The 22030-nt window shown below is 47.2% G+C and overlaps 1 protein-coding gene across 2 annotated transcripts in view; it reads left to right on the top strand.

Moving 5' to 3' along the window:
* Npc1 (NPC intracellular cholesterol transporter 1) overlaps positions 1 to 22030 on the top strand; it is a 58171-nt gene that overhangs the window by 20695 nt on the left and 15446 nt on the right. For both annotated transcript variants that reach the window (XM_036205051.1, XM_036205050.1), the window contains exons 5-12: positions 963 to 1130; positions 1774 to 2023; positions 3666 to 3739; positions 4259 to 4629; positions 5496 to 5722; positions 8750 to 8850; positions 19172 to 19274; positions 21624 to 21813. In XM_036205051.1, the coding sequence (XP_036060944.1) occupies positions 963 to 1130; positions 1774 to 2023; positions 3666 to 3739; positions 4259 to 4629; positions 5496 to 5722; positions 8750 to 8850; positions 19172 to 19274; positions 21624 to 21813 (1484 nt within the window). The remainder of the gene's footprint in view (positions 1 to 962; positions 1131 to 1773; positions 2024 to 3665; positions 3740 to 4258; positions 4630 to 5495; positions 5723 to 8749; positions 8851 to 19171; positions 19275 to 21623; positions 21814 to 22030) is intronic.

The raw sequence follows: 22030 nt of genomic DNA, 5'->3' as shown, positions 1-22030 counted from the left end.
CACCTGTCACACTGGCTAGCCAGGCTCAGTAGGGTCAGTAAAACAGTGAAGGTGCAGGTGTTGCCTCGGAGTTTAGGGGAAGACGATCCCAGAAAGTTTGTACCAAGTAGGGACCCAGAAGTGTTTTCCTGTTAGTCCTCAGTCCTCTGGCTGTGCAGTCTCCTGTTGCAGAAGTTTCCAGAGTGAGCATCATTGGCCAAAGAGATGCTAAGGTTTCCTCTCCTGACCTTAGGGAGCCAGCCCCTCTTTATAGTGTGAGTGGACCCTGTCTCCTGACTTTAGGGAGCCCCTCTTTATAGTGTGAGTGGACCCTGTCTCCTGACTTTAGGCGGAGCCCCTTTGGGGCCTTTTATAGTGTGAGTGGACCCTGTCTCCTGACTTTAGGGAGCCCCTCTTTATAGTGTGAGTGGACCCTGTCTCCTGACTTTAGGGAGCCCCTCTATAGTGTGAGTGGACCCTGTCTCCTGACTTTAGGGAGCCCCTCTATAGTGTGAGTGGACCCTGTCTCCTGACTTTAGGGAGCCCCTCTATAGTGTGAGTGGACCCTGTCTCCTGACTTTAGGGAGCCCCTCTTTATAGTGTGAGTGGACCCTGTCTCCTGACTTTAGGAGCCAGCCCCTCTTTATAATGTGAGTGGACCCTGTCTCCTGACCTTAGGGAGCCCCTCTATAGTGTGAGTGGACCCTGTCTCCTGACTTTAGGGAGCCCCTCTATAGTGTGAGTGGTTTTCTGGAAGCTGCTCGGAGAACAGTTAGAATCTTTCCTGTTCATCACTCACTTCACTTGGAGTTAGGGTCTGCCATGATGTCTGATTTACTGGGTCCTGTCTTGTGCTGTCCCAGGTTCTTACCGCTAGCTGCGGTGTGTGGTCAAAGTGCATCTGAAAGCCTTCAGTTAGATCTTGAGTGGAGAATTAAAGCAAACATAATGTCTCCTCTTTTCCCTTGGAATTCCTCTTCTAGCAATGTACAATGCCTGCCGTGACGTGGAGGCCCCTTCAAGTAATGAGAAGGCCCTGGGCCTCCTGTGCGGAAGGGATGCCAGTGCCTGCAATGCCACCAACTGGATTGAGTACATGTTCAATAAAGACAACGGACAGGCGCCATTTACCATCACTCCCATTTTTTCAGGTAGGATGGCAGCTCTCTGGCTTGCTGTAGTTATGATTTTGCTTTAAACCCAGGAATCAATCAGCTCTAGAAAGACAAAGTCAGAGAGGTAAGTAGAACATTCGCCCTGCCTGGTTAACTTAGGGCTGGTGAGAAAAGGAATTGCTTTTAGGGATTGATAATGTAACTAAAGAATGAACCGGCGTGTGTGTGGGTGGGTGTGTGTTTTCCGAAGGCTGAGAAGTGTTTGCTCAGAGTGGAAGCAGACACACCGAGGATCCACCTTATGTGATCGGTGCACTGGAAGATCAGGGCACATGCTGTGCACAAGGCTGTTGACGTCACAGCGTATTCTAAGGGGCATAGCTTAGCTGAGAGTGTTTGCCTTGGAGTCTTCAGGAGCTAGAGGCAGAAGAGCCGCAAGTTCAGGGTTATACAAAGCTACATATGTTCTAGGCAGCTTGGCCTGCATAAGGCCCTGTCAATGCCCGCCCCATCCCACCCCCAAAACACCCAAGAGACGGAGCAGCAGGCATGATGAGGGTGCGCATTTCACTCTTAGTTGCCTCACGTGGTGTCCTGTGTGCTTCCCGTTGGGTCTGACATAGTCAGAGTTAGAGCATATTCTCGTGAGGTCCTGATTCAGCGTCAATTTCTCCTGTAGATCTTTCTATCCTTGGGATGGAGCCCATGAGAAATGCCACCAAAGGCTGTAACGAGTCTGTAGATGAGGTCACGGGGCCATGTAGCTGCCAGGACTGCTCCATGGTCTGCGGCCCCAAGCCCCAGCCTCCACCGCCTCCTGTGCCCTGGAGGATCTTCGGCCTGGACGCCATGTATGTCGTCATGTGGTTCTCCTACGTGGCATTTCTTCTGCTATTCTTTGGAGGACTTTTGGCAGTGTGGTGCCACAGGTAAGCCAGTTGGTTTGTTTTTTTCCTTCAAGATAAGAGCAAAATTGCCCGAGTGGCACCTTTAGCTCATAGTTGCCATTAGTTAATCCAGACAGGAAATAAATATCCACATGGATACCATCCCTTGGTTATCTTATGCCCGGCAGCTAGTAAATAATCAAGTTTTACTTAGATATTTAAACATTTGAAGTTAGTTTACTGGTTCGTTTAAAATGGTATGTGGTTTTAGGCACCTCACAGTGACCTGGTCTGTGTAAGCCATGTCTGATCAAACTCTAGTTCCATACAGTACCACAGTCCTGTTCTGTTTGCATCTTGTTTTAAGGCAGTATATTTGTGTGTGTTCACATGTATATATGCATGTGCATACGTGTGTATATAAGGGTCAGTAAGCTCAGTTGCCCTCTACTTTATTTTTTGGAACAAGGTGTCTCATGGCTTAGAGCTGACCAGTTGTGGAGGCTGGCTGGCCAGCAAGCTCCAGGGATCCACCTGTCTGCCTCTTAGTGCTCGGATTACAAGCGTGTGCCACCATGCCTGGCATTTTACATGTGTTCTTGGGATCTAACTCAGGTCCTCATGATTCCCTGGCAGGCACTTTGCAGACTAGACTGTCTCCTTAACCTAAGACAATACAGTTTTAGTAATTTTATTGTGAATAAAGACTGTAGAAATAGCAAAGTTTATGTGTGCTTGTTCTGAGCTTCATGTTACATTAAAGCTAACAGAACTCATAGGCAATGTTCAGAATCCAAAAATAGCATTATCGTAATGTTCTGAGCTAAACCACAGACTTTTTCACATCTCACCGGTGTTGATGAGGACCCCACCGTACATTCATTTTTTAGTTTTATTGATTTTCTCTATTGTGGGACATTCCAGTAGGAACTGGTCATGTCTTTCCATTGCCAGCCTGTGATGCTTGCTTGGCATTGTGTTGAGGTTGTGTGTGGACAAGAGCATTGAAGATGTGGTCAGGTTTCACAGTGCACCATAGCAAGGAGTCTGGTGCCCTGGGTTTCATTGCCAGTGAGGTTTGCCTAGATTACTTAGTTACGGTGGGGCTGCTGGGTCTCTACTGTGCAATAGTAACCCCACTTTGGGATTGAAAGATTTTTAGGAGGAGGAGCTACTTGAAAACGGCTGACTCTGTTTCTTAAACCAGCTGATGCTATCTACTGGTGGGTCCTTTGAATGGATGGCGTTTGCCCCGTGGTGATGATAGGTTACTCACTCTCCCTCATCATGTACTAATTGGACCTTCCTTCACTTACTCAGTAGTGTACCTTTTAGATGTATGCCTTCTGTGGACTGTGTCTGATACAGCGCGTTGGAGCTCCTTCTCATGAGCTCACGTGTTCTTTTGACACGCTCCCAACCCCAGGCTCACTGGGTACTTCCTACCCTGGGCTGGCATCACCCTCCACTTCAGGGAGGTTAGAGAATGGCATTGAGGGGCCTGGACACTGGGAGATTTTGGCTACTCAAATGTTTTCAAGTGACACCTGTGGACTCCGATATGAAATTACCTTTGTCATTTGTTACCTTCCTCGGTCTTGTCTGGGGCTGCTCTGGGAAAGCTGACGGGGAGCAGGGGACCCGGGAGGAAGTCTGCTAACACCACCTCGTGCTTCTGTTTCAGAAGACGGTATTTTGTGTCTGAGTACACTCCCATTGACAGCAATATAGTCTTCTCTGTGAACACCAGCGACAGAGGTGAGCGTGCTGTAGCTCAGGGTTGCATTGGGCTGAGAGCCATGCTCTTTATGTGAGGTAAGCACTAGTGCTGAGGACAGCCGGCGTGAAGGTTGCCGTAGCCCTTGCCTTTTGGCAATAGCTAGGCATCAGTGTGGCACCTTAGAGCCAAGTAATTGATAGTAACGACATAATTATGGACTGAGGGAAGAGCCACAGAGGCCCTGAGGACAGAGTTGAGTGGAGCAGTCACCAGAGGGTCCATCCTGAGCCGCCAAGGAGACTGAGTGACTTAGCTGAGAGGCAGGCAGAGGCTGTAGGGACCGTGAGCACGCACGGAGCAGGTGTGGGGACCGTGAGAGAGTGAGCACGGAGCAGGTGTGGGGACTGTGAGAGACCATGAGCACGGAGCGGGTGTGGGGACCGTGAGAGACCATGAGCACGGAGCGGGTGTGGGGACCGTGAGAGACCGTGAGCACGGAGCGGGTGCAGACCGGATTCCGCAGCACTCAGTACTTTCTCTTTCCCTCACTCTCCCAGGGGAGGCCTCATGCTGTGACCCACTTGGTGCCGCATTCGATGGCTGTCTGAGGCGCATGTTCACAAAGTGGGGAGCTTTCTGTGTCCGAAACCCCAGCTGTGTCATTTTCTTCTCGTTGGTCTTCATCGCTGCATGTTCTTCTGGGCTGGTGTTTGTCCGGGTCACCACCAATCCTGTGGAGCTCTGGTCAGCCCCTCACAGTCGGGCCCGCTTGGAGAAGGAGTACTTTGATAAGCACTTTGGGCCTTTCTTTCGCACAGAGCAGCTCATTATCCAGGCCCCCAGCACCAGTGTTCATATCTATGAGCCGTACCCTGCAGGATCCAATGTGCCCTTTGGGCCGCCACTGAACAAAGAGATTCTGCACCAGGTAACCAACTGTTTGCAGTCACCCCTTGGCCGAGGAGGTTGCAGGACTGTCCTGTTTCTGTTCTGTTGCTGTGATAAACACCTCACCCACAGCCACCTGGGGAGGAAAGGGCTTCCATGGCCTACAGTTTCAGAGTACACAGTTCATCACTAAAGGAAGTCAAGCAGGAACTTGAAGGCAGCCTGCTCGCTGTTCCACAGTGTTACCTCTAGTCAAGGAACTCACTTCACAGCCAAAGAAGTGCAGCAGGAGCCGTGGGGGACCCTGCTTGTTGGTTGTCAGGCAGGCTTGTGCTCAGCTTGCTTTCTCATTATAAAATTCAGGACCGCCAGCCTAGGGAATGGTGCCACCCATAGTGGGCTAGGCCATCCTTCACCACTTAACTATTAAAGACAATCCCCTACTGATATGCCCCTAGATGCCAGTCTGATCTAGGCAATTCCTTAATTGAAATTTTCTCACCAGATAATATCTTCTATTAGAAAATGTGCAAATATACATAAGTGGTCACAAGGCATATATACATAAAAGGTCAAGGTGGGAAATGGTATATTTTTGGTAAGGTACAATGTCAGAAGACCAAGAATTTGCTGGAAGAAGGGTGAAGGATGATTTTGTGTCTTGTGTTGAGGTCTGTTATGGTAATGATGCCTCCTTCCCAGAAACCGCTAACAGGAGCTCTCCATCCCAATTTTCTGTTAAGAGGAGCCATTGGCCCTCACCATGCTGTGGCACAACCTTCCCCCATCCTCCGGAGTATTTGCTCAAAGCATCTTTATCGTCTGAGTTCTCAGGACAGTGTGGTTGGTGACCATCTAAGGAAGCCTGACATGTTTCTGGATTTTCTTACTTTCAAAATTCTTCAGGTTCTTGACTTACAGATTGCCATTGAAAGTATCACTGCATCTTATGGCAATGAGACCGTGACACTTCAAGACATCTGTGTGGCCCCTCTCTCTCCATACAACAACAACTGCACCATTATGAGTGTGTTGAATTACTTCCAGAATAGCCATTCGGTGCTGGACCACCAAGTAGGCGATGACTTCTATGTATATGCCGATTACCACACACACTTTCTGTACTGTGTACGGTAAGTAGCAGCGGCCATTCTTGTGCCCCGTCGGTATTTGAGACCTTCTGTTGCTTTCTCTTTTCACAGTACTTGAGACCCAGTAGACAGAGCAAGATGTGCCTTGAGAAGCTGGCATTCTAACGGAGGGAGGGAACCATAGACAAATAAACCACTGCATTTTGCTTTGCAATGGAGGCATCTGCTGAAAACATTGTTCTTAATTTAGTACAAACCTTAGACCACTGTGATGCCGCTGAGAAACACAATTCCAGGGGACACAGTCTTGTATCTGGTCTGCCGCTGAGAGAGACAGTTATGTGGTATAGGACTTAGGTACTGTCCTGTCAGGAGGCTGTGAGGAGAGCACTAAGGCTGAGGAGAAAAGGCTTGGGTTTTGGTCCTGCCTTAGGCTGTAGAATTGCACAGAGGGAAAGAGGAGGAGCCTGTGGATATAGGAGGAAAGTGTTCTGAGCAAACGCAGAGGCCCTGGGGTCGGAGCTTTCTGGGGATGCACCTGGGAAGAGCAGGCACACATCAGCAGCTTACAGGTTCATCCTTCCTCCTGGGGGTTAGTTAGGAGCCCATTGTGTTTTTCTTGTTCTTCAGATAGAACCTTCTGTCACTGAGCTTAGTTTTACTGCATGCAGCCTCCTTTCAAGGAGGTTCCTTTGTGAGGCTGTGTGTCAGGGCATCTTTATAATTGGGATTAGTCTTCCAGCCTGAGTGACCTCTGTGGGAGCTGGCTTGTCAGTGACATGAGTCCTGGTTGGCCTGCCATCCCTGAGTGTTCTGACCTGGGCTGGACAGGTGTGTCCAGCTGTTCACCATGGGAGCAGAGAAATGACTTGGTCTCTGATGGGTATGCTGCTCAGCTTACTTTCTCCACAGTGCAGCTTTCTGACCGAGAACTCTTCGTAACCTTAAATTGTGTCTGTGTTGGATGTTCAGCTGCTGGCTGTGTTCACTCAGTGATATTGCCACTGAAAGCAAGTTGTTTGCTTGAGACATGAATACACGTGTTCATGAGCCCTAAACCATCATTCCTCACTGTGCAGACGGTGGGACAGAGCTATGGGTGATTGAAAAAAAAAAAATCAATATTATATAATTTCTATATTTGGAGGAAAAACTTTTCCTGTAGTACAAATCAAAAAATGAAAGAGTGGGAGAGAGTGACGGTACTCCTGTGAGCTGCACACAGGCATGGTCTGTAGTCAGGCTTCATGACCTCAGGCCTGCCTTAAGTGGTGGTTGTGCTGTGCATTTTAACCTCTGGTGGCCTCTTCTCTCCCTTTGTGGTCAGGCTGGGGGTAAAGGACTGTCCCTGTACTGTCCCCTGCCTCCAGGGCTCATCCTGGCAGCTCTGAAAGGCGACATTATTAGAGAACTTCCCAAATTCCCAGCTGAGTTTGGTGATGACTGTCCTGAAATGTCTGCCCAGGCTATTGCACAAACCTGACTGGCCGGCCTGCTTCCTGTGTCTGACCCACTTTCTTCCCCTTTGCACATAGCTTGTGCAGTGCATCTCCTAGAACTCTGACTGATCCTGGAGTCTCTGGGATAAAATCTGAACCACTCAGCATGGCGCCACTGAATCCTTGTTGTCGTTTACCCCTCCCCCCCCAGCCTGATTCTCATCCTTTGCAGCCCTGCCTCCTCTCTGGGAGCCTGGCTCTGCTTGCCACATGCTCCAAGTCCCCTCTGGGTTTCCAGCCTCTTGCTTTTCTCCCTGCCTCATGCCTGTTTGCTCCATTCATGAAGCACAGTTTATTCCACTCGTGATCCCTTTTCACTTAAGATATTTTTATGGACCCTTGGGTATAGTGGTATATAAAATGAGTATAGGTCAAACTAGTGGCGCTGGAGAGATGGCTCAGTGGTTAAGAGAACTGGCTGCTCTTCCAGAGGTCCTGAGTTCAATTCCCACTACCCACATGGTGGCTCATAATCATCTGTAATGGGATCTGATTCACTTTTCTGGTATGCTTGAAGCCAGAGTACTCATATACATAAAATAAATTTTTAAAAAATCTACTGGTGATAAATCATGAGATTTGTTTTGAAGCACTTCTTTGGTACACTTATCATTAAAGATGAAAGCAAATTTACATACTAATGAGGTGGGTGTGCTCATTTTGACATAAAGAATGAAATCTTGGATGGACATTGTCCGACACAGACCATCTTCAAAGCCTTCCAGAGTTGATCAGTACTTTGATTTTATGATGATCAGTGCCCAGAGCATTTCTTCTCATAAATATAGTATAAAAGGGCAGAGGGATGTTTGGGGCAGTTTTAGAAATCATTGGAAATACTGACTTAATCCCAAGCCACAAGCCTTTTAACAAGTTTTACGAAACTTAAGCATTAGTTTTGAAAATGAAACTACTCTAACACAATATAGTCCAAGTGTATAGTATGACAGTTTGGTACATGCTGGGAACATTCGGGAGGGAAATACTGGAAGGTTTTTATCTCTAGAGCAGAGCAGAGAGCTGTGTGTGCATGGTGACACTCTGCAGTCTATAACAGACAGCAATCTTGAATCAGGCTGCATTTGTTGGCGTGTGCTGTGATGGCATGTGAGGTGCAAAGCACACATGTTCGGAACCAGGGCTTCATTGAAGTCAACAATGACTGGACATTGCCAGAAATACCTTGATTCGTTATGCAGTTCTTTTTTAATAACTTGGTTGTTGAGCATTCAGAATCTTCCCCCATTTATTTATGTGACACCACGTGGGCTCACAAAGCACAGCTGAAGAGGCTTCTGTATCACGCACCTCCTTTGCTCTCAGAGAGCTAGGTCTCATGGGCTGCCCATACCCTTTACCCCACTGTCCTCACCCAGCACCATGTGTCACTGGTCTCACTGGGTTGTAGCTGCTCCTGGCTGGTGCCCAGTGGCTTGATTCCCTAGAGGTGGTGACAGATGTCTTATTTGACTAAGGAACTTGAGTGTCTTGGAATGCAGACGCTGCCATTGAAGTGTTTAGGTTGATGTGTCTTAGAGGTTCTAACTGAGTTTTTCTGAACTTCTGGCAGGGCTCCCGCCTCTCTGAATGACACAAGTATGCTCCATGATCCTTGCCTGGGTACATTTGGAGGACCTGTGTTCCCATGGCTTGTGCTGGGAGGCTATGACGGTAAGAAGCTGTCAGGTATTTACAATTCAGAAATCAAAAAGTCTTAATTTCCCACCTCTTGAATCCCAAAAATATCTCCTTTAGCTTTGGCATTGAAATGTACACGGGATTTAAAAGAAGTGAGCCAGGTTTGGTGGTACACACCTAAAAAAAAACTCAGCATTCAGGAAGTAGAAACAGGTGGAAACATTAGTTTGGGACTAGCCTAGGCTACATAGTGAGATCTCGTCTCAACAAACACAATAAGAAAACAAAAAGAAGTGGGTTGTTTTTTTAAACCATTCAGGACAGTGACTCAGCAGTTGTTTGCCACGGCTGCTTCATAGGGCAGCTTCTTTTGGGGTACACCTTGCTAGGTGATGCCTCCAACATCTGCAGCCTGATTGCTACCAGCCAAACAGGTTTTCTCCAGTAGCTAAAGAGGCCAGATAGCTTTTCTTCCCAGGAAGAGAGGAGAGAAGTTGTGATCTGTGTCTGAGACGTGTTCTGTCTCACATCATAAAAAGTCCTTTCTTATATGGTGGGAAAAGAATGATGTCATAACCGGCCTTCCCTCAGTGGAAAATGAGACTGGTTTATCTTTCTTGTCTGTCTGTCTGTCTGTCTGTCTGTCTCTCTCTCTCTCTCTCTCTCTCTCTCTTCCTTTTTTTTTTTTTTTGGTCTTGTTTTGTTTGTTTTTTTCGAGATAGACCTGGATCTCACTCTGTAGACCAGGCTGGCCTCAAACTTACAGCGAGATCCACCTGCTTCTGCCTCCCGAGTGCTGGGGTTACAGGCGTGCGCCACCGCCGCCCGGCTGGATCTGGTTTCTTAGTCCTTCCATCTGAGTGAACTCCGGGAGAGGAAGGATGGGTTGTGTGAAAAGTAAAACTTGAAAGAACTGGAAAAATCCTAAGAGGGATTTTTTAAAAAAGAAAACTCAAAAGCCACAAAAGGAAAGACTGAATTTGACTGCGTAAGAATTCTAAAGTCATGTGTGAAAGACAGCATACGGTTTGTTTAAGACAAGAGGAAAACTCGTTTTTTTAGCCCCTTTCTGGCCATGGGGAGCTATTTCTTCCCAATGAAGTTTGTTTGCTTGCCTTTCAAAAAACATTTAAAAAGTAAAAGGCAAGAAACTGCACACACGGGGTTGGGGATTTAGCTCTGAAAAAAAAAGAAAGAAACTGCACACACACCTATTACTATTCATAACAGACGACATTTCTCTATTAATAAAAAGGGCTGTGTGGTGGGAGGGTCGAGTTTAAAGTAGTTGAAAGTTACAAGAATCAATATAGATGCCAGTGGGGGGGATATATGTGTGTGTGTGTGCGTGTGATGTATAGTGTGTGTGTGTGTAATGTATAGTGTGTGTGTGTGTGTGTGTGTATGTGTGTGTGTGTGTGTGTGTGTGTGTTATGTATGTTAGTTATACGGCGCTAGGAATACGTCCCAAACACGACAAAACCACAGAAGAGTTTTATTAAAGAGGATAGAGGTGACAGGCCTGTGTGAAACACACGTGGGTGAGGAGATAAGGGGGCTCATGCAAGATGGCGCCAGCTTTTTAAAGGCCACAGAGTCCCGGTCCCACGAGATGTCTGACCCGGAGATGGCTATTCTACACCGGAAATAGTTAGGCGGTCCGCCGGGCAAGCCCAACCGTGTGAACATGTAATTATCTATCATTCCCGACTCTCATGTTTTAAAAAAGAAAAAAAATGTGGATAGATGGGTATGGGACGCCGTTTCTCTCAAAGACTGCTTCAGGCTGAATGGTGGATGTTGATTGGTTTTTGGGGGAGATGGGGAAGCTGTCTCCTGAAGTTCTGGGATGAAATCCTGTAGCCGTGTTCATCCTCCAAGGTGTGGCTGGGAACCTTCTATCTGACAAAACACAAAAAAGCTTAGACAAAAGACTCATTATTATTTTGTTTTTGGAGTTGACATTTATCTGATGTAGATCTGGTCGGTCTGGTTGGAGACATGTTAAAGGTGGCTGTGATGTTTAAGTACTCTGGTTGGTTTTTTTTTTACCTGAGACAAGCCTTATTGGAGGTGGTTTATTTAAGGCACCTGTTTGTTTTGCTAGTTTAGCATTTGGGAAACACAGGTGATCAGTTGCTGAGTATTGAACAGTGACAAACTGTTATATCCTTACCGCCTGGATATTTTGATGGTCCCTTTTGCCTCCGGCTCTATGTGGCCCTAGTTGGGAAGGAAAGGGTGATACCTTATTCCTCTGGAATTGGTGACAAGGCAGTGGATCCCGGTGTCCTCTGGAACTTGAGAGTGCAAGGCCCTGTTTGTTTTACTGTATATGAGGAGAGATTTTTCTGGGATGGAGGTGAGATAAAAGGTTTTAGATGAGACAGATGGACCCAGTGAGGAAAGCCCTCGAGTTTAGCGGCTGTTGGAGTCACAAGAATTACCTTGAAGGGTCCCTGCCATTTAGGGGAAAGGGGTGAAGGGCGCTGGCCTGGAGGAAAGAGAAGAACCTGATCCCCGATGTGGACTGGAGGTGGACAATGATTGTCACACGGCTGGGGTAATGACCAGTCTGTATAGCTCCATAGGATGGACCTTAGGTGACATAAGAGAGGAGTTAACAGGCTATCTGGAACAGCTGGAGGGTTGGATAAAAGACCTGGTGCTAGAACTGGCCGTCCATACATTAGTTCAAATGGAGAAATTGAAAGAGGCTTTTTAGGAAGAGCCCTGAGCCTGAGAAGAGCTAGAGGCAACAATCTTACCCAGTCGAGGTGAAGCTCCTGTGACATCTTAGTAAGAATGGTTTTTAAAGACCGGTTGGTACATTCCACCTTTCCTGAGGATTGAGGACGGTATGGGATATGAAAACGCCAAGGGATGTTAAGAGCCTTAGCTAGTGTCTGAGAAATCTGAGAGGTGAACTCCAGGCCATTGTCAGACTGAAGGGAAGCAGGAACCCCAAACCGAGGAATAATTTCTCAGAGAAGGAGGTCTGCAACTGTCTGAGCCCGCTTATTAGAAACCAGATATGCCTCCACCCAATTTTAAAATGAGTCCACCATCACGAGGAGATATTTAACTTTCCTGACGGTGGGCATATGGGTAAAATCGAGCTGCCAGTCAGTCTTTGGAAGGGAACCTCTAGCCTGGTGGGTGGGAAAAGGCTGACTCCTGTACTTGGTATTGGGATCTGTTTTTTGGCAGATCTCACAAGAGGCAGTAATAGTTTTTAAAAACTGTAAGTCCTCAGAAGTGGGCTGCAAGTGAGCCTTTACGAATTGGGACAGGGCAAGATTATTAGGATGAAAGAGCTGGTGTAGGTAGGAGAGAATTTGCTTAGTGTCAGGAGTTCCCTGTGAGGATGTAGGCTGTACTGTATGGATTCCCTGTGGTGGGTGAGGCTGCCTGGTCAGTCCCGTTGTTTCCCCTAGAGATGATAGAGCTATCGGTCCGATGAGACCGGCAGTGGACAATTCCTATAGCCTTGGGGAGGTGGGACCATTATTTGGCCTGAGTTAGATATGGATCCCCCTTTTGCTGTGAGAAGGCCACGCTCTCTCCAAATAGCAGCATGGGACAGGAGGATATGAAAAGCATATTTGGAGTCTGTGTAAACATTTAGAGATTGTCCCTGTGCCAATTGGAAGGCACGGGTGAGAGCTATCAGCTCAGCCTGTTGGTTAGTGGTGTGTGTGGGTAATGCCTGTGCTTCTATTATCTTAGTATCTGACACTTTGGCATAACCCGCCTTACGGGTCCCTTCGTATGAAAAGGAGCTGCCATCTGTGTACCAGGTATAAGTGGCCTGGGGCAATGTGCCCTCCTGTATGTGCGAAGGGTGAGGTAACAGTTCCTCTAAGGTTTCAGTGCAGGAATGAGAAGGAGAATAGTCAGCAGTAGGTTGAGGGAGGAAGTTTAAAATATTAAGAGGTGGACAAGTCTGGAAAGTAAGTGTAGCATCCTCTAGTAATGCCACCTGGAGAGAAAGAACCCGGGAAGGAGGTAAAGTTTGTAAGCCTTTATAAGTCAAGAGATGGGACAGATTATCGTGAGACAAGACAGTAATGGGTGACTGAAAGCTAAGCTTCTTTGAATCCCGAATAAGGATCTCTGCAGCTGCTAGGGCACAGATGCATGATGCCCAGCCCTGACTGGTAAGGTCTAATTTCTTTGACAGATAGGCTACAGGTGCAAAGGAGGGTCCCAGCTGATGCCCTAGAGTTCCCAGGGCAAATCCCTCTTTCTCTGTTACATAGAGGGAGAAGGGACGGGCTAAATCTGGAAGATGAAGTGCTGGGGCCTGAAGAAGAGCCTGCTGGAGCCTCTGAAAAGGTTTAGTGACAGGATGGAGGAGGGGCTCGTGTGGCGAGCCCTGAGCTGCCTCGTATAAGGGGCGAGCAAGGAGAGAAAAAGATGGAACCCACGACCGTAGGAAGCCAGCTGTTCCTAAGAAAAACAGAATCTCCTGTTTAATAGAAGGGACTGTAAGAGACTGGATTAGACGTTTCCTGTCTACAATAATAGCCTTATGGGTTGGGGTAATAGTTAGACCCAAGTAGGTGACCTGGGGAGTTGACAGCTGAACTTTAGAAGGAGATACCCTGTAACCTCTGCTGGATAAGAAATTTAGGAGGGCAGAGGTGTTAGTTTGGCTAACCTGCAAGGATGGGCTGCAGAGTAAAATATCATCTACATATTGTATTAGTTTAGAGCCAGGGAGAGACAGAGAAAGCAGGTCAGAGGCCAGAGCCTGACCAAATAGATGTGGGCTGTCTCTGAATCCCTGTGGAAGAACAGTCCAGGTCAGCTGTGTGGACAGGTGAGTGTCAGGGTCAGTCCAGGTGAAAGCAAAGATATTCTGAGACTGAGCACTGAGAGGGATAGAAAAGAAAGCATCTTTGAGATCCAGAACGGAGAAGTGAGAGGTTCCTGAAGGGATGGTGGACAGGAGAGCATAAGGGTTAGGCACTACAGGGTGGAGGGGGACCACTGCAGAGTTAATGAGCCGGAGGTCGTGAACCAGGCGGTAGGTTCCATTAGACTTTTTAACTGCGAGTATAGGGGTGTTAAAGGGTGAAGAGGTTGGGCGGAGCAGTTTTTTCCCCGAGAAGGTCAGAAATGATAGGCTTAAGACCCCTTAGACTCTGGAGGGAGAGAGGGTACTGAGCTTGGGTGATATATCTGGTAGGGTTTTGTAGCTGGATAATAATAGGCTGATGGTGTCTAGCAATAGAAGGGTTCTGGGTATCCCAGACCTTTGGGTCTACCTGAGAGGCTGGCAAGGGAAAAGAATTGTTAGAGTCAGTGGAGTGAGTGGCTAGGAGAAGGAGGAGAGGAGCTGCTGGCGCGTCTGGGATGAGGCGAATGTGTGGAGCAAAAGAAATGGACGCTCCTACCTTAGCTAGAAGTCCCTTCCCATTAAAGGTACAGGGCAGCTTGGCACCACTAAGAATGTGTGTGTGAGAGGGATGCCTCTGAAGATGCAGTTGAGTGGTGGTGTCTAGTGAGGTAGGTAAGGCTGTCCCCCAACCCCGACAATAGGGAGACGAGAAGGAGAGGTAGGCCCCCAAAACTCTCTCAGGACAGAGTAGGTAGTTCTGGTGTCCAGAAGGAACGAGATGGGGTGCCCATTTACCTTTATCACTACCCTAGGTTCCCTGTGTGAGATGGGAGTAGCCGGGGCGGAAACCGGGCAGCATCAGTGGTTGCTGTAAGCCAAGCCTACAAAGTCAGCCGGAGGGTGGTCTTCGTCTGGCGTTCCTGTGTCGCTTGGGACATTAGGACAGTCAGCTGACCAGTGACCCCTTTGGCAACATTTTGGACAAGGCCTTGTCGGTGCCCTCCGTTGGGCAATGGTGCAGGCCCGGGCCCAATGGCCTTCCTTCCCACATTTGAAACAGGGACCAGACGGCTTTTGGGGAGCCAGTCGGATAGTGTTTGCCAGCATCTGGTAATGTTTCTTTTGAGCTTTTTCATCTCTCCCATGGTACACCTTAAATGCTATCGCCAGCATATCTGCCTGCGGGGTCAGAGGGCCATTCTCTAAACGTTTAAGTTTATCCCTAATGTCGGGGAAGCTCTGTGAGACAAAGTGGGTCATTAGGAGCTGCCTGCCCTCAGGGCTATCTGGGTCTAAACTAGTGAACTGAAGTAGAGCCTTGGTGAGCCACTCTAGGAAGTGAGACGGATTTTCGTCCTTATCCTGAATTATCATTTTTAGTTTTTCATAGTTTACTGGTTTTAGGGCAGCTTTATGGAGGCCTGTCAGGAGACAGGTGATAAACCTATCTCTGGCCAGGATTCCACGCTGAGTATTATAATCCCAGTGTGGTTCCTGGTCAGGAACCACCTCAGCTCCTGGAGGATGTGAGGGGTTGGTCTGGTGAACTTCGTCTGCATGAGTTCTAGCCTGTTCCCATACTTGCCTGCGCTCCTCCAGGAGTAGGTTATTGGAAAGTATCATATATATGTCATGAAAAGTGAGACTATAGGATTGAGTTATATATTGAAACTGTTTAATAAAGGAAGCAGAATTAGAAGTATAAGAACCCAGCTTAGCTTCTATCTGAGAAAGTTCTGCGAGAGAAAATGGAACATGAACCTTATCAGTCCATCCACACCAGCCACCTCTCGCAAAGGGAGAACAGTGGATGGATTCGGATGGCCGGAATCAGGCACTTTAACAGTTTGAGAGCGTGTAGTAGGCGGAGTGAAAGTTGGAGCCAGAGCAGGGCCTCTGGAAATGGCCGCTGCCGAGGAAGAATCAGCTTTAGAGGAAGAAGAATCCAGAAGGGGAGCTGAAGGAACAGACACCCTAGGAGTAGAGATGGGAGCCAGAGGTCGGATAGGTGGAGGTTCATAAGCAGGATCTAGAATCAGAGATTCCGGAGCCAGAGGATCATCAGGTTCAGGCACATGAGCAGGAGAGAAGGAGTCCAGAAGAGAAGGCTTAGCACTGAGAAAGAGGAAGCCAATGACATGGGGCAACTCTTTCCATTTGCCTGTTCGTTGGCAGAAATTAGATAACTCTCGCAAAATATCGGGATCCAAGGAGCCACTTGGTGGCCATTTTTTGTTATTCTCTAAAGCATATTTGGGCCATTTCTTAGTACAGAGATGGATAAGCTTAGGAATCTTTAAGTAAGGCATCAAGGTAAGAGGTTTCAAAGCCTCAAGAAGGCAGCCTAAAGGAGAATTAGGGCTGATTGAGTTGGAAGCCTTATTTCCCATGTCTGCAGCGGAGAGGCAAAAAATTAAAAATTAAAAAAACAAAACGCCATCTAGAGGTCCGATTTTGGGCGTCCCCAAATATCGAATGTGGATCTGCTCAAGCACAAGCTGCCTTATCAGCTCGTCAGCCGATAAGCGGGGCCCGCTGTGTGAAGGAAGGTCTCCCCGGGAGCCCTTCACGGTCAGCCACCCCATCGGGCGCGAAGAACGTGCCGGCTTCACACAGCCCTCCCAGGACACACCTGACAGTGGTGGTCCCTTCGCGAAAAATATCTCAAGCTGCAGTTGTGGGAAGTGGCTGGAAATCTGGCCCGCGATGGGGGTGCCAGCCGTGGCCAGTAAAGACCATGGCCGGGGGTTCCCCTGGTTTCAAGAATAACCAGTGAGACGACGGACGCTCAACGGTCGTTCTCACGGATTCAGGAAACCGTTTACGCCAGCCAAAAAGGGGAAAACTCACCAATCAGTAGTGGTGTTGCATGCGGATTTGTGCGACCAGGCTAATGGAGAGTGATCTGTCACAAACGGAGCAGAGTTTTCGGTGTGTGCAGCGCAGTTTCCGTCCCGGTACCCGGGTTTCCAGGCGCAGAGCGCCCGGAAGCGCCCATTCCCGCACGGCACCAAAATGTTAGTTATGCGGCGCTAGGAACACGTCCCAAACACGACAAAACCACAGAAGAGTTTTATTAAAGAGGATAGAGGTGACAGGCCTGCGTGAAACACATGTGGGTGAGGAGATAAGGAGGCTCATGCAAGATGGCGCCGGCTTTTTAAAGGTTGGGCCGCGCATGCGTACAGGGACTCCTGTGGGTACTCCAGGCATGCGCGTAGATTACATGCCTGCGCGCGCGCTTTATGCAACTACGTAAGGCCACAGAGTCCCGGTCCCTCGAGATGTCTGACCCGGAAATGGCTATTGTACACCGGAAATAGGCGGTCCGCCGGGCAAGCCCAACCATGTGAACATGTAATTCTCTATCAATGTATAGTGTGTGTGTGTGTTTTGTGTGTGTGTGTTCTGTGTGTGGTATGTGTGTGTAGTGTGTGTGTTCTGTGTGTGGTGTGTGTGTGTGTAGTGTGTATGTGGTGTGTATGTATGTGGTGTGTGTGGTGTGTGTGTGTGTGGTGGTTGAGTGTGTGTGTGTGTGTTTCACATGGCAGGGATGGGACAGGGTACATGTTTGTGTGCACAGAGGCCAGAGAAGGACCTCAGGAGTCCTCTGTCACTCTCCACTTTATTTGAAACTGAGTCTCACTGCACCTGGAACAGGCTGGTGGCCAGCAAGCCCCAGAGGTCCTGCTCCACACAATGCTGGGGTAACAGGCGATGTAACTGACCATTCCCACCTTATGGGGATGCTAGGGTCCAAAGTCAGGTCTTCATGTTTGCACAGCAAGTGTGTCTTGCCTGCAGCCCCACAAAATGACTTTAATTATATGAAGAAAATATTCATGTTCACTTCTGTTTGAGAAGTGAGATCACTTCAGTCTTTATACCCAATGAACTGGCAAAAGCCACAGAACTGAGCAAACCCTGTTGGTGAAGACATGCAAGGTTGACAGGTTACTAGGCTCTGAGCCGCAGGCAGGCATGACTTCTTCTGTCTTGCTCTGGTGTGTCTACAGCACATAAAATAAAACCTGCCCAAGGTTGGACTCATTATTTTGTTTAATACAGCATCAGAACTTTGTAGAGAAGTTTGAGAGAACTTATCAAAAATTAGATACACTCATAGTTTTAACTCAAAGATGACAGGAAAAAATTGATTCTACAAATATGAACTTTATGTATTAAAATATTTGTAGCTAGCCTTTGTAGTAATTTTGTTTGTAATTTTTTAAAATTACAAAGATATCCACTGGTTAAATTATGCTGGAATGTATTACACTGCAGGAAAGAATAAGAAAGCATTTTGTATCTTTATATACTAAAATGGAGCAATCTCTTAAGACAGTTTTTTGTGAGTTTTGTTTGTGTTTGGCTGGCTTAGAAGTTGACCAGGTGGCTCTGACTACCCACAGACTTACCTTCCTCAGCCTCCAAAGTTCTCAGATGTTCCAATATACATAACTTTATACTGTTGGAGAGCAGATGTGACTCTTTGTGAAAAGAAGAAAGAATACATGTGTGTCTGCTTGTGTGCTCTGAAACTGTTGGCAGCTGGCTGGCCACAGCCTGAGGAGAACTAGAATAGAATAAAAAGTTGGAAAAGGGAGAAATTTTTCAACAAACATCTCTCTGCCTACTTTGAAGTTTCTACAGAGCACATACAGTGTCACTTAGAACCACCATTGTCCACACACTGTGTCACTAAGAACCACCATTGTCCACACACTGTGTCACTAAGAACCACCATTGTCCACACACTGTCACTAAGAACCACAGTTGTCCACACACTGTCACTAAGAACCACCATTGTCCACACACTGTGTCACTAAGAACCACCATTGTCCACACACTGTCACTAAGAACCACCATTGTCCACACACTGTGTCACTAAGAACCACCATTGTCCACATACTGTCACTAAGAACCACCATTGTCCACACACTGTGTCACTAAGAACCATCACTAGCCACACACAACCGTCATTGGCCAGCATGGTGAGTACCCCTTTGATCCCAGCACTCAGGAGGCAGAGGCAGGTGGATCTCTGTGAGTTCAAGGCCAGCCTGTCTACAGAACAAGTTCCAGGCCAGCCTGGGCTACCTATAGAGACCTCATCTGAAAGTTCGAGAGGGACTAGAAGAGCAGAGGTGGGGTCAGCAGGAGTGGGTCGTGCGGCAGAGGTCAGTGGGCATCATGTGTTCAAGGTACATTATAGACATTATGAAAAATACTGAAATAAGGCCCATTATGTATAATTAATAAAAAGAGAAGTATAAAAGAGGAAAATAAACAGGAATTGATGCTTCATTGTCTTCACTGAAGGTTGTTCTTCCTGAACAACAGCTGTCAGAACCCTTTGCATTTGTATTTGCCAGCTGAGCTCGCACAGGCCCTTCCGTGGCTTCTGCTCACAGAGGGAGCTCCTGTGGGAGATGAGCAGTGGACTGTGGTTTCTCCGACTTTTCGTGCTCTGACTCGGCTCTTGGATGTCACGTTTTTGCTTTCTAGATCAGAACTACAATAATGCCACCGCGCTTGTGATCACCTTCCCTGTCAGCAATTACTATAACAACACAGAGAAGCTCCAGAGGGCCCAGGCCTGGGAGAAAGAGTGAGTCACTCATGGGGCTGGACGTGGGCAATGTGTGCACAGAGACCTCAGTCTCTGACTTGCAGCAGATCTGAGTTACAGGATCGTTTCCTCTTGGTAGTAGCTATACTAAGAAGTCTTTGAACAGATGGTTTAAACAGGTATTTGTGTGCAGTACAGACATATTCATACACCTTTGTATAGTCCACTCATTTTGAGTATTCCATTTAAGGCCTCAGCCAGTAGAATGTTCTGTTAGGATAAATAATGTTCCCTGTAGCTGTCCTGCCCACCTATCTTCTCAAACTCTCACCCCCCAGCACTAGGCAACCACAAATCTGCCTTTTGTCCTCATAGACCTTACTGCTGTGAAATGCTGTATGAGTACAGTTTATATATGTGGCCTTTCATGTCTGGTTTCCTCTGCTTACCTTCATGTGTTCAAGGTTGTCCATATGAAATATGTTAATGCTTTGTTTCTCGTCTGTGTCCAAATACTCCACTGTATAACCATACCACATTTTATTTGTACATTTATCATTGACACACATTTGGGTTGCATCTGTCTTTGAGCTATTCTGAAGAATGGCTCTGTGCATGTTTGTATATGTACTTTTATCAAACATATTTTCATTTCCTTTGGAGAAAGGCATATATCCGTAGGAATAGAATCACTAGGACTTACCGTAACCCTGCTGTGACTGTTTGAAGAGCTTTTTGGTAGATTCCACTGTGTGGTGATGCCCATCTGTGCTTGCGTGCTTTATCTGACCTTTTCCTGCCAGCTATTCTGATGAGTGCCACTGAGTAACATTTTCTGCTTTTTTTTGTGTTTTAGACAGTCCCATGTGGCCCAGGCTGGCCTTGAACCTACTGTGTAGGGGAGGATGGTCTTGAACTTCTGACCCTCTTGCCTCCACCTCCCAAGTGCTAGGATCACAGGCTTAAAACACCTGTTTTGCGCAGTGCCAGGACAGAATCCAGGGTTTCAAGCATGCTCAGCGGGTGCTCCACCGTGGGAACCAGCCCTGCGGTTTGCGTTTTCTTGATTAAAAATCTCAAGCATCTTTTCATGAACTTTTTCTCCTTATCCTTTGCCCACTTTAAATGGGTTGTTTGTACTTTTATTATTTAGAGTTGTAAAATTCTGATATATATTCTAGGTAGAAGTCAGTCCCTTATTCAGATTTGTGATTTCAAGATATTTCCTTCCTTTCTGTGGTTCTCCCGCTTTGAGCTTTTGAAGGTCAGATTTTTCCTTGCATTGCCTTACTTTTTGTGTATCCAAGAAGCCATGACCCGACACAAGGACAGATTTCTTCTTGTGTTTTCTTCTGAGAATTTTATAATGTTAACTCCTCTGCTTCATCCATTTGAATCTTTCAAACCCAGGCCTCTATCCTAGGCAAATGTTTTGCCATGGAGCTACATCTACAGCCCTTGGTTTTGAGACCAGGTCTTGCTATAGCTCAGGCTAGCCCTTGACAGCCCCACACTACCACTCACAGCCCATTAGTTCTTGTGTATGGTATGAGGTAAGGTTCAGCTTCACTCTTTGCATATAGCTAGTCATCTAATTGTTTTTAACCAGTTTCTCTCCACGGTTGAGTGGTCTTGGCATCCTCATCAGACACAGTATGTCTGTAGGTCTTGCTGTCATGGTTTTGTCTATCTGTCTGTGTGTTCTGTGCCAGTGTCACACGGTCTTGATCACTGTGATGAGTTTGGAATTAGAAAATGTGATTCCTTCTTTGTCCATATCAGTCTGTTATGGCTGCTTGGGGTCTTGCAATTGCATGTGACCTTTAGAAGCAGCGTATGATTTATGATAAAGAAATCAGATGGGATCTACAGTGGTGTTGAACTCATATATCTGCTTTTAGAACTTTGCTCTATGAGTATATGTATTCATTAAGCCTGCCATGGTGGTGCATGCCACTGACCTCAGTACTCGGCTGAGGTAAAGGGATCATTTAACTCAGAAATCCTAGACCAGCTTGGGCACATAATGAGAGGTGTCTCTGAAAACAAAACCAACCAACCAACCAAACAAACAAAAACACAATAAAACCGTGAGCCAATTTTAAACATCTTCTGAACAGTAGAGTAAACAGTAGAATTTCAGGACTGGGGTTACAGGTAGGGGTAGACCGCTGACCTTAGGGTGCCCGGGGTCTTGTGTTTGGCACTCCACACCGCAACAAAAGGCAGACTGGTCAGCAGGTGGAATTTGCCCATGGTCTCGGGGCATCTCCCCAGGCTCCTGGGCAGAGTTTAGCAGGGTGGCGTTTGTCATAAATGTTGAGACTGCTCTTACTCAACTATCGGGTAGTTTTTAATTAAAAATGTAAAAACTTGTTTACTCTTTAGGTTTATTACGTTTGTGGAAAACTACAGGAATCCCAATCTGACCATCTCTTTCATTGCTGAGCGAAGCATTGAAGATGAGCTCAATCGGGAAAGTAAGAGTGACGTGTTCACCATTGCCATCAGCTATGCCATCATGTTTCTGTACATCTCCCTTGCCCTGGGACACATCCAGAGCTGTAGCAGGCTTCTGGTAAGTGTGAAGGGAATGTGGGGAGGGTGCTAGAGCCGTGAAGATCTGTGCTAGAAATGACAGTACGAACCGTGGCGTGTCGCGTTTCCTATCCTTATGAATTCACTCTTCCCAAAGCTGCCTCAGATGTGGTGGTGTTTCAGTGAACATAATGCTGTCAGGAGCTTTCTGTTCCCTGCATCTGCTGCCTTCACTGCAAACCTAAGGTTTACTTCAC

Source organism: Onychomys torridus, chromosome 13 (genome assembly GCF_903995425.1).
Source record: "Onychomys torridus chromosome 13, mOncTor1.1, whole genome shotgun sequence".
Taxonomy (NCBI): domain Eukaryota; kingdom Metazoa; phylum Chordata; class Mammalia; order Rodentia; family Cricetidae; genus Onychomys; species Onychomys torridus.
Note: the sequence above shows the minus strand (reverse complement) of the source record. Positions and strands in the feature narration are given on the sequence as shown.